Source organism: Trachurus trachurus, assembly GCF_905171665.1.
Source record: "Trachurus trachurus genome assembly, chromosome: 21".
Classification (NCBI taxonomy): domain Eukaryota; kingdom Metazoa; phylum Chordata; class Actinopteri; order Carangiformes; family Carangidae; genus Trachurus; species Trachurus trachurus.
The window spans coordinates 15267766-15280304 of NC_139899.1; the positions used below are offsets into that span (position 1 = coordinate 15267766).

General features: G+C 41.6%; 1 protein-coding gene across 4 annotated transcripts in view; it reads left to right on the forward strand.

Annotated features, from left to right (window-relative positions):
- tanc1b (tetratricopeptide repeat, ankyrin repeat and coiled-coil containing 1b) overlaps positions 1–12539 on the forward strand; it is a 101457-nt gene that overhangs the window by 81149 nt on the left and 7769 nt on the right. For all 4 annotated transcript variants that reach the window (XM_083996230.1, XM_083996229.1, XM_083996232.1 and 1 more), the window contains exons 13-18: positions 1266–1873; positions 3364–3472; positions 3750–3872; positions 6391–6627; positions 7646–7831; positions 8611–8689. In XM_083996230.1, coding sequence (XP_083852356.1) covers positions 1266–1873; positions 3364–3472; positions 3750–3872; positions 6391–6627; positions 7646–7831; positions 8611–8689 — 1342 coding nt within the window. The remainder of the gene's footprint in view (positions 1–1265; positions 1874–3363; positions 3473–3749; positions 3873–6390; positions 6628–7645; positions 7832–8610; positions 8690–12539) is intronic.

Genomic DNA, 12539 nt, shown 5'->3' on the forward strand with positions numbered 1-12539 from the left:
AGCCAGAGGCTGAAGGTGCTGGGAGTGAGAAGTCTGCTGCGAGCCAAGTTCAGCCCATTTGTTTTCTACCCTGACACTCTGAGCCAAAATTAAAGTTTGCTTTATGGCAAGGCCCTCTGGATGTGCTAAACCAATATATTGTATTCACATTAGTTAATGCCTCAGTATCAGTTTATGATGTGGAAGAGCAGTTTCTTTTCGGGGGCGACCCAGTTGACTGCGCACAAAGCAATTAGCTTCAAATGTTAGTGTGAAAAGGAGTGCAGGCGGGCTCTTAGCGACACACTGAAGCTAAATTCTAACCGGAGGGAATTAGCATCACAACCTCTGAACTTATTCGTCAGTTTTGTGCGTCACACTCTCTGAGTAACTGAAGGCATGCTGTAGATCAAAAAGGATGAACCATTAATATTGCATCAGCGAAGCCTGCTGCAAAGAAAGCCGTGAAAAAAAAAACTGTGTCTCAGCTTGTGGCCACAGAATCATATTCATCTGTAGGAGTGTCATGAAGTGTCATAGTATTGGCTTTTTGCTTGCTAGACTAATACCCTGCACATGTGAGGTGTTGCTCATACTTCACCCATCTCATGGATCAGTACATGTCACTGGGTCCCTGTTTTGTGTGTGTGTGTGTGTGTGTGGGAGGGGGTGTTGGGGGTTGTTTACTGTACCTTGTCATGAAGAGAGAGCGAAGTGTTATCTCACCGAGGCGATGTTTCTCTGGCCTCAGACAGCCTAGAGGATGGGAGGATTAAGGTGCATTGATTTCTCCGGCCCCCAGGACATAGATTGAAATGTGAGCTCCGGCTCAGACCTCTGCTTACCTCCGAGCCTCCATCCCATCCATCCCCTGCCTCTTAATACACACTTTTCCGAGCTTCCTATTTTCCTCATAGCCACATTTCCAACAGTAACAAGTGTGCTTTGGCCTGATAGCTCAGTGTGTTTGCTCCCCCGCTGCTCGAAGACACTGATAGAAATCACACACACGTTTTTTTTTCTCCCTATTTTATTTACAGTATTTATTTTCTCAATTTTCACTGGGCCATAATTCTTCTGTTTACCTGTAGTTGTAATAAGAAATACAATTCATTCTGCAGAGGCGTTCCAGACAAGGATTTACTGCTGTGTTAGGTATTGATATACTCTCATTGATATAGGATCATTTGCAATTGGAGAGAAATTAAGCGGCATGGTTCCACAAACATAACATAAACATATGCTCCCCATTTATTTTTATCTTTTTAATCTTGTTTCTGCCGTAGGAGATCACCAGCCTTCTGCCCTTCTCCAAGATCTCCCTGGATGACTTTTCCGACAACAAAGAGATAAGCAACGACCTCAACGCCTACATCCAGTACCGTATCAATGGCAGCAAGGATATCATGAACAATATAAGCTTGAACGGCAAGGCCGATCCCATCACAGTCGGCAAGCTCAGCAGCCACCTGATCTCTCGCAGCCAGGGCTCCTACCTGTATCTCAAACTCACCCTGGATCTGTTTGAGAGAGGTCACCTGGTCATCAAAAGCTCCAGCTACAAGGTCGTGCCGGTCTCGCTGGCCGAGCTCTACCAGTTACAGTGCAATATGAAGTTCATGACCAATTCGGCCTTTGAGCGCTCGCTGCCCATCCTCAACGTGGCGCTCGCCTCGCTGCACCCCATGACGGACGAGCAGCTGTTCCAGGCCATCAACGCCAGCTTCGTCCAGGGGGAGCTGCCGTGGGAGGACTTCCAGCAACGCATGGAGCTGCTCTCATGCTTCCTCATCAAACGGCGCGACAAGACGCGCATGTTTTGCCACCCCTCCTTCAGAGAGTGGCTGGTGTGGAGAGCTGATGGAGAGAGCACGGACTTCCTCTGTGACCCCAGGTCAGTCATCTGCTTTGTAAGCGATTGCAGTAACTCAGCAGCTCTCCCTTTAGGAATGCAGGCTACTATTACAGGCATGACAAGTCTTAGCATCTTTGCCTTTGGTCTTGCATCATGGAATGAATCACAAATAGACCCCAAACTGAACCATATTGATAATTACATGGCAGCGGTCAAACTGATCTTCAAAATTTAGGGGTCTTTGTGTTTGAGAAATAATCTTGTTGTTTGTCCCCCGAAGTTTTTACTGCAGTGCATTCATTGTGTGAATCATGGCTGCTGTCTGGCAGGCAAAGTAAATTATCATGAAGGACTTTGCACAGAGTAGAGAGTTGAATGTCCTTATTGATAAATGCAGTGTGACTCAGTTCTGAGTCTGGGAGAAAATGAGTTTGAGAAGTACTTATTGTAGTCATACGACACTGCAAGGACATTTCTTATCTAACATACAGAGATGTGAGATGTGAGTGGGTGTGCTAAAATTGTGCTAATGAAAATCATTCCCATCGGTGTGTGTGTTTAAAGTCGTGTTATTAGTGTGTAATTCCACCACTACAACCGTGTTAACTAAAAATATACAGCGATAATTGACCTGTGAATCCATGCTAAGTCCGAAGGAATGCCCTGAATACCTTTTTTTAGCCTGGGAAATGTTGGGCTATACATGCCTGCTGAATCTTTTCCACTTACATTAAAAGTTGCAGGGGAGACTTCACTCTGCAGAAAATAATCATTGTTTCCAGCCGTTGCCCTTCTCGCCTGTTAGTCAGGCTTATCTCCTTTAGTAGTGTTACCTAACCTAAATTATAGAGCCCCCCTCACCAGCATTAGAGCCTTCAGTCATTCACACTTAATAAATTGGATGATGTCACTTTGGCTTGCTTTTTTCCTCCCTGTCGCGCGTCAGTATCACCTCTGCTCGCACAGTTGTGTCTGTAAATGGACCCGAGCCCAGCTTCATATTCTGGTTATTCACAGCTTTCCAACTCCGTCATTAAAAAAAAAAACACAAAGGCTCAAGAGGCTGGCAGAGGGAACGCTCATGCACACAAAAGCTTGCTGTAGTCCCTCTTATGTTTGTGCCTGGTCACGAATAGAGAGAATTTCAACCAGATCAAAGTGATCTGCAATCATGCATGTCCTTTTAATGAAGTTCTACATTAATTAGTGGCTGAGGGAAGAAGGAAAGGAGAACCCAGGGGTTTTACACTCTTCCCCAGCCTTCTCCTCCACAATGGCAAGGTGCTCTTCATGATCAGAATGAACAAGCACTTTCATGTGAAGTGAGGCAGACCAACACCAGATGCACCAGTTGATTTACATGACAAAAATTACCATCCCGAGTTCATCATTAAGCTGTAAACCAGCTCAGACGTCTTTGCTATTTATAAATATAAAGATACACGACGAAAGAATCAATTTGTTATCGTATTTGTTACCTATTCTGCTGCACAGCTGAGCATCCTCTGTCTGTCTCCTCTCTAATGCAGGACTGGCCATGCTCTTATGGCTTTCATGTTGTCCCGCCAAGAGGGGAAACTTAATCGGCAGCAGACCATGGAGCTGGGACATCACATTCTCAAAGCGCACATCTTCAAGGTATAGCGATGGGACCTATACAAGCTCTCTGCGTTCATCACTGTTTGAAATCCATCTCTTCAGAGTCCCATGGTGTTCACTCTCTGTTTATTTATGTATTGTGACTGTGGTTCACTAGAGGATAAGCCACGGGGTGTGAAGAGAAAAACTCGACAGCTTGTGCAGCTCAGGTTCATTGATGTTATGTATGCACTCATATGCATGTTTGTGTGTGTGTGTGTGTGTGTGTGTGTGTGTGTGTGTGTGTGTGTGTGTGTGTGTGTGCGTGCGTGCACAGGGCCTGAGTAAGAAAACAGGTGTGTCATCCAGTGTGCTGCAGGCTTTGTGGATCAGCTGCAGTGCCGATGGCCTTTCTGCAGCTTTGGCCTCTCTGAGAAACCTCTACACACCCAATGTCAAGGTAAAAATGTTCTCCAGCTTTCTTGTCATTCAGTTTCAGTTAATAGTAGAGTTTTTCATATGAACACATCACTCTGACATCTGGTTACTTACGACAAGACACCTTTTCTTGTTTTTGGCCTCAATTTAGATTTTTAGGCTTAAACATTAATTGATTAATAATAAAAAAAAATAGAGAGATTGGTTTATAATTAAAATAATCTATATTTGCAGCCCAGAATTACAAACATAATCACTTCTCTCCACAGTCCAAACAATTCCCCTCAAACTCTTAAATCAAAATCAGTGTTGATAAGTACTGTATACTGTACCAAGTATTGTTAGTGACATCATCAAATACCATCCCTTAGTCATTAGTTTTAATAACTGTCATATTTCTCATACTTGTGTGAGTACAGCACAGACCAACAACTCTAAGAAGCAGGATAAATACCTGTCATCTACATGGACTGATGCATCTTGCGCCTTCACCCTCAGCTCGACCTGTGGCCTCCGGTCTCCTGTCTATAAGGACATGAGCAGTGAATGCCGTTAAAAGGCGAGCAAAAGTGTAAATGAGTACACAAATAACAAGTCTGAGTTACATCATCAAAATGGACTGGAAGAATATAGAAGCTTAAACTTCTCGCCCTGTTGTATTAGTCCTAGCTCTCTAATCCATTTTCCATTTAGCACACAGAGGATTTGCTATTTCCTCACATTGCCCCTTTTTCTCATAACATTTCATAACAATTAACTTTTTTTTCTCTCCCTTTTGTGGTTCACATATCCCAAATTCCACCATTGCCATTTCCCATTCATTAAAGCACTTTCTGTATTGCTTGTGATATTTTCTCAATTATTTTCTTTGTTGCTTATATAATGATAATATGAGCATGACTTGGTATGTATAATGTAATTATAGATATAGTGTGTCTGTGTATCTTATGTTAGTGATGTATTTAGACCAGAGTGAATGGAAAAGAGTGTGTCAGCGCTAAGAGACTATTTTAACATTAGTTAATTATCAAGGATATGGTTGACAGGATTGTATCACTGAATACCAACTGTTCATATGGAGGTAATAAGTCATTTGAAAGTTGCTGTTAGATCTGGTACGTAGCTGTGGTCTGTTGTAATGTCACTTACATTTAGTGGCTGAATTTCCAGACTAATATAATCAGTTCCTTGTTAGACGCAGTGATTGGCCAATGATGTGTCTGATACTGGGCAGCCATTCTCAGGCTCATTTAAGCAACAAGGAAATTTAAAAATGTTTAGAGGAAATTGGAAAGTAGATATCTGATGAAATGTGCGCCAGGATGAAGAAAATAGGAAATGTGAGGAGTTAAAAGATCAGTACAAGATGAATGGGAGGCAGAGAGTCATTTAACCGACTGTGTATTTAGTTATTCAGATACACTTTTCCTTCAGTCGTCTATTCATGATTTGTTGCTGCTGGAGCCTCATACAGGTGAGGCTCTGTAATTACGGACCAACTTTTCTTAGCATTAATTTGACAAACGTTAATGTAGAGCCAGAGCTACTTTGCAGGTACTACCTCCTAGTTATGTTTGGAGGGTGAGAAAAATCATTGGCCTGGAAAAGACATTATGTCCGAATGAAATATTCTGGCTAGAAGCTAAATTATCCTGCGTTTTTCTTTTTCATTAGTGTTTCTGTGGTGTTCCATCACTTACTGTCATCCCCAGTGTCTGCTTGCGAGTTATTGCGTATAATATCAGTGGAGAGACACTTACAAAATGACCTTGTTCTGTCCTTTGAGGAGAACAGAGAAAAACAGTTAATTTATTCCACAAAGGATCCAACAAATAACACAGAGTTTAATTTCCTGTTGTCAGATACTCGGTGGGCTCAGTGGTTCTGTTTGACTAAGCATTTATTATTGATTTCCTCATCATGGAAGACAATAACACACTTGATAATGGCATTCAGTAGAATGTGACCACTTCATTTAGTGACAGCCTGGGCTTTTGCAATGAAATGAGTTACAAGGGCAAAATCAAATGGATCTTCGTCTCTGAGACGTAGTTTGTGTTGTTGTATACACATTAACTGTAAATCTTCAACTGATAAACCTAATGGCCTTAAAAAACAGTTTACCCCACTAGGACGTTGTGGCAGGTCCATAATTACAAACCCATGCTGTTAAATGCTAGTTAAGATCCCTCTTTATAGATACCATCACAGTAATGCTCTTGTGTAAATGTGTGGAGTAAATGTTTTATCTGCCTTTGAGGGTACTTCAGGGAAATTGTAAGAGGAATACTGAGTGTGCACAGACTCACATGGTTAATTACAGCCTAATTTTCAGGTTGAAACTGCAGCGTGGCAGTATTCTTCTTCTTCATTTTGGCAATTACATTAATCTTTAATACTGGAAAAAATAAATAAATAAAGGCATTCTGTATAATACGGCCTCTAAATGGAAAAAAAAAAAGAAATTCTTAGGAGATGCTAATCTGGTACTTTGATAATGTTGTTCCAACACCAAATGTCTATTTTCCTGTGTAAATCAGGTGAGCCGTCTGCTGATGCTGGGAGGGGCCAATGTGAACTACCGCACAGAGGTCCTCAACAACGCGCCGGTGCTCTGCGTCCAGTGTCACCTTGGTCACCAGGAAATTGCCTCTCTGCTGCTGGAGTTTGGCGCCAGTGTGGACGTGGTGTCTGAAAACGGCATGAGCCCCCTCTGCTTCTCAGCTGCTGCAGGACACCTGGGAATAGTCATGGTGCTCTGCAAGTGGGGGAGCAAGGTGGGACGCCTGTTTTTGTAACCGCTTACCTCTACAAGTGAAGATGAGTTGGAGATGAATCTACTGGTCATGAAAACTGTATGGCATTAGTTTTTGGCGTGCCAAGCCCAGGGCCAAAACGTCCAGGTTTTTTTCCATTGTGCCAGTGAAAGTTAATTTATGTACAGATAATTTTGCTGCTGCTATCCTTATTAGGCTATTCATGTTATTAGTAGTAGTACATTGTAGAAGTAATGGGATTTAAAAAGGATAACACAAAAAAAAATGCACTCTCTAAACAAAATATAAGTCCAAAGCCAACATTTAATTATTAAATATTCTTATATACATTTACACAGGCATCAACACTGAAAAATAGTAAAATAAAGCGTCCTGACATGCTAACACCTTTTTATACCTGTGACTCAAGTCACAGCAGTAGTTCAAAAGGTCCCAGCTGTGTGGAATATATTCTGATATTCCCAACAGCAAAACACAGTTATTAAAAGCACTATAGTATGTGACACGCAGAAGGGAAGAATCAACCTTACTACATTTGACATATTTCTGCATATTATCAATAACATTAGTGCAGATTTTTTTTTATCCATATCCAAAATGTCCACAAAAACAGATCTCAGCAGCATCTCTACAACCCTTCACCTAAGATTGTGTGAGTCAGACAGAGAGAGAGAGAGAGAGAGAGAGAGAGACCGACCTTCAGATGTCAGTTTGTCACTTTTAGCATTGGCATGGTCCGCTAAGATAAAACAAAAGGCCATGTTAGTTAACGTTATTAATCATCTGACTTACTTGGATATTTCACTCAGATCGCAGGCGGCTCAGCTGGTTTGGGCGCAGTCTTTTTTTTTTTTTTTTTGCTAATGGGGTTCGGTGCTGTATTGTGTCTATAGTCTGACAGTCGCTCCCCTTTGATGCAATTTGTAGTTCATGGCTCATATGCAGCTAGTTCACGTGAGGTGTAATGTTTCCTGTGTTTCTGTGCCACTAAAGCCAAGAATCTTGTGTGTCTGCCCAGGTTGATCACGTGGATAAGAGTGGCCAGTGTGCACTGGTGCATGCTGCTCTTCGAGGACACCCAGAGATTATCCAGTACCTGCTTGAGCTGGAGTGGAGTGCAGAGGGGCAGCAGCAGGACTGTGCTCTGAAGAACAAAGCTCTACAGCAGGCTTTGATAGCAGCCTCCAGCATGGGACACACACAGGTCTGTACGACACACGTGCGCATGTTTTTCTCACGACACTGTTCACCCCTCACACCTAAGATGATCGTGAGGACATGATGAGAAACTTGGGCGAGGTTTTATTTTCACGTTAATGAAACTGTGTCTCACAACAAAAAGGGATGTTTGAAATAAAAGACGAACCTTGCTAGTTATGTACATGTACGGTACACACAGTGAAAATGAAACGCACATTGGATTCGTGGCACAGTAGCATCAACCTTCGACAAAGAACTTCAGATTTTTCAAAGAGCAGAGAGAAAAACCTTGTTAAAACTTGACCACATCTTGTTCTCAGTAACGATGAATTAAAGTTTGAAGTGTTATTCGGCCTTGCATGTCTGAAAGCAGGATTCAAGGATCAATCACAGTGCAGTGCCTTCAGGTGCCCAGGTGCAGTGTGGGCTCAAGGTTTATTTTGGCTTCCTCGTTAGCTGGGATGGGATCCCGAGGCCGGGCTTAGAATAACAGAAGTGGGCCAAGCTAAGCTGTCAACCCTCATGTAGAAGGAGACCCCATTAAAGTTCAAGTATTAATCAGATTGTACTCAACTCACGTAACCTCACACAGGGATCAGCAGTTCTCCAGTCTGCTGTGATTAATTAGTAATAATTTGCTCAGGCAGCAGTATCCAATTTTTGTATCTAATTTTTTATTTATTCATATTTTTTTTGTTTTAGCATGTTTCATAACCTTTTGAAACCTGACTTGATATCTTGTGCTGGAACAGTATGCCATTAATCTGTGTTTCTTTTTGGCAGGTTGTGAGCAGCTTGCTGGCTTTGAATAATGAGCATGCTGTGCAAATTGATAGCCACGACACTCTATGGGGAGAGACAGGTATGTTTTCATCCATCTTTTTGCATTACATAGCTCTCTCATATTATCGCCTGCTGTTTTAGCATTCTGGACCACACTGCTGTAATTGCATGCTGCAGTGGAAGGGCTTGTATCTCTCTCCTCCACAGTAATGCTATCAGCAACGCTGGCTCTTCCAGGTTCTCCTGGGCTAGACTTTCTGGTAAAAGCATTACTTACAGTCTGGGTTTCCACTTAAGAGTTTGGTCAACACAGCATTTCCTCTTAACAATCATTTTCCAGCATGCTGCTGGATTTTAGCTCCAGTATCCCTGTGGTGCTTTATGTTAAGACACTGCCAACAGTTTAGACATATTGGAGTTACTCCACCATCTGTTGTCTGTATTGCTTGTCACATGTAGGTATAGCATGTCTGTTGCTGCAGAATTACATATTTGTTAAAAGCCTGAAACCACCGACTTTCACTTTCACAAGTATCTGTTGTTATAAATTGAACCGTGGGTTGTGGACCGGGGTTTATTGGACTTCTGGGAAGTTTCTCCTGATTAGATCAAAGTGATGGCAGAAAGTGAGAGGCAGTCTGCCAGATGTTGCAGACAGTGACTCTTGTCAATGGCCAAAAGCCATTAGAGACTGATTGAGGTAATAGTGCAAAAGCCATGTGTGGCAGCAGGAAACCATGAAGTCTAAAAGCAGGAAGTGTAGTAGTGTGCAGTATTTGGTTTGACAGAAAATACACAGTAAGAAAGACAGTATCATCACACACTCTGAAGGGACCCAGCCATCTTGATTTCTTTAGTCAGTACATTGGTGACGTGCTGATAAATAGAGTCATCTTCATTAATGTAAACATCTGCTTTGCTTTTTGTTTACCAGCTTTAGTACTGACTACCATTGTAATCTTATTTAAATACTGTTGCTTTGCAGTATTGTCAGAGTGTTTTAAAAATCATGGACACATTTATAATGATCTATCTCTTTCACAATGGGCCCTTTTATTCTGAGAGTTCAGTGATCTGGCACTGAAAATGTTCAAATTGCACCTCTGCATGTTCGACATCAACAGGGTTTGATGCTTTGCTTCTTTTCTTTAGTGCACAATCATACCAGAATAGACAAAAAGAAGAATTTTAATAATAGTCTGTTTGTGTCTGTCTCTTGTTGTAAGCCAGCAGGATTTAGCAGTAAATGATCGGTGCTACAGGAATGTAGGTCAGCCTATTAGTGGAGAGCCTGTCCACGCTGTGGTTTGCTGGTGCTTGTGCTCTGCTAAATGACTGCAGGACTTCAGACCTTATTACAGTCCTGAGACAAAGAGTCGTCCCTCTGAATTATTTCTCTACAGAAGTGCTGCCCCCGTCTCCTCTGCTTTAATCTGTGGTCTGGTGATATCACAACACCTGCCCTGGCAGATTTGAAACCATAATGCATTTGTCAAAAAGCCTCGGTTCATATTCCAGAACCTGATATGTCGCCGAGCTTCAAGGCCGGGGCAATTTGGTCTGGTATATTGCTTTGAATAATAGTAATCACACTTTCTCAAACACTGGAGCCACCTGTGGCTGCAGTCTAGCATTTACCTCTCTGCTCTATTTACAGTATGGACACTAAATCACACCCAGCGTCTCTTGCCAAGTAATGAAATAGCAGGTCACTGGTCAGGTGAACAGGTTAGTATATAGATTTACGATCGCAGTTTAGATTTGGTCCACTTTTTTCCTGCAGACATACAGTAAATTGAATATTTAGTGGTGGATCACTACAAGGTAGTAGTAATGCCTCAGCTCAGCTCATGTTGACTGGATGCAAACAACAGCAGTAATTCTGAGTTCCACCACAAATCCTTTTTCTGCTATTGAGCGGGCAGATTTAATAATCCAACCTGATGGTAGCCGGAGCTCTAAGGCGGAGAAAAACCAACACCCACAGAATTCCAGAAATATCCCTGTGAAAATGGTCCGTTCGCTTCCACAGATACGAATCTGTCTCTGTGAAAATTTGATTCGATTTAAAAATTCAATGGAATATTACATCTTTGTGTAATATGATCTATGCAAAATAGTCCCACTGTCTCCACTGCTTAAATAGAGGCAGATTGGATTGTACATCTGTGGAAGCTTCATCTTTTTAACTTTGCTCTCAGGATGCAAAGCGCTGCGCCGTTATGCAACGAGAGGTTATTTAACGGCACAGAATCACTCTTATTGTTATGAACAGTCGGCAGCAGGATTGGCTCAAGGCAAAGACCGACAATTTCTTGTGTTGCAGAAGTGAAGTCTCTCATAAATCATAAACAATCTTATGACATTTTTTAGTTTTTACCCTGTGGCAAGCAGAGATGAGCACTGACCGGTCTGTTCAGCATCAGCAACATAAAGAAATATCTTATGACAAATGTAGTAGCCAGAGTGTACATTACTGCTGGCACTTGTTGCCATGACAGTAATCATTTTCATTGGCAGCACACATCTTTTATTTGAGTCAGGATTTATTATCATTTTGACATTGAGTTAGTTTACTTCTCTGCCATGAGTTATTCTTAACTGGTGATCATAGAGTTTCTGTCTGTTTGTTGAGTTTGACCTCGGGCTCTGGGAGTGGTCTCCAGGTTCTGGAGAATGTCAGCTCACTGCTCTTGATAGAGTTTTGATGTTTTTATGCCATTTTCTTTTTTAAATGTTTAAACTGTGTATGATCTGCAAAATGCACTTCAGGCCTTTTTCCACCTCCATTCAAAGCTCTGATATTAGCTCCTTTAATACATGTAAACCGTTTTTAGTGTTCATATTCTGTAATAAGAGCACAGCATCATGAGCTAAGTAAGGCAGCTCTTTGGGGAAAAGATGCTCTTAATCTCACAGCAAGTGACAAACAACTGAACTTTTATTTTTAATAGAAGCAACACTTCCATTTTTGGATGAAAAGCTCATTGGGCTTTATTTATCCGTGTTTTTAAAAATAGAACTATTATTATACCTGTAAACTCTGAGTCAAGAAATTTAGCAATGTGGGGGGTTGTCTGAGGCAAAGCAGATAGAAAATGAACTTCTTATGCAATTTCACATCTGCTACATCTCCAGGCGCAGCGAGCCATTTTACATCAATGCAATGCCTTTTACAGACAGCCTGCAACGTTTTGCAATTGACATTTTGTCAATTATTGAATCATACACAATTAAGGTGTTCATGAATTCCAACCCAGAGATATAAAAATATATATTTGCGGCTTAAGCATCTCTAAAATCAGCACGGACAAGCTGGAAAATCCCAAACTGTGGGTTGAATTTATTTTGAATAATTTGAAACTTGTTCGTGGGAAAAAAAAGAAAAGAATGTTCCAGCTTTGCTAGATCTCAACTTCTGTGTTGATGCTGATGTTGTTGTCGTTGTTGTTGGTGGTTGTTGTGATGGTGTGCTTTAACTTTCCCCAGCCTAGTGGTGAAACAGGGCATAAATATGTGTTCTGCTTGTAAATCTTGTTTTTGAGTCTCCCCCTAAAGACACTGTCAAGGCAGCGTTGTTGGTGGGCTGGAGGAGCTGGAGGAGCACGACTGGAATAAGGATGATGAATAGTTTACAGAAGATAAGATAATACTTTATTTATAATTCCGAGGCAGAAAGTTGAACTGAAACAACAAATGACCAGAGTTGAAAAGCGACTTTTCTCTCTTCTGTTGAAACTTTAAGATGCTCTGGTACGAAGAAACAGAGTTCATATGCCATTAATTTGGCGTGAGGATGTGTGAATGGATCCCAGCTTGAGGAACTTTGATGAATGAAATGAGTTTTGTTGAAACTTAAAAACATCAACAAACAGTGCAGCTGTTGATGGTGTGTTGGTTGTAGCCCAGGGCCACCCCAGGTGCTGCTC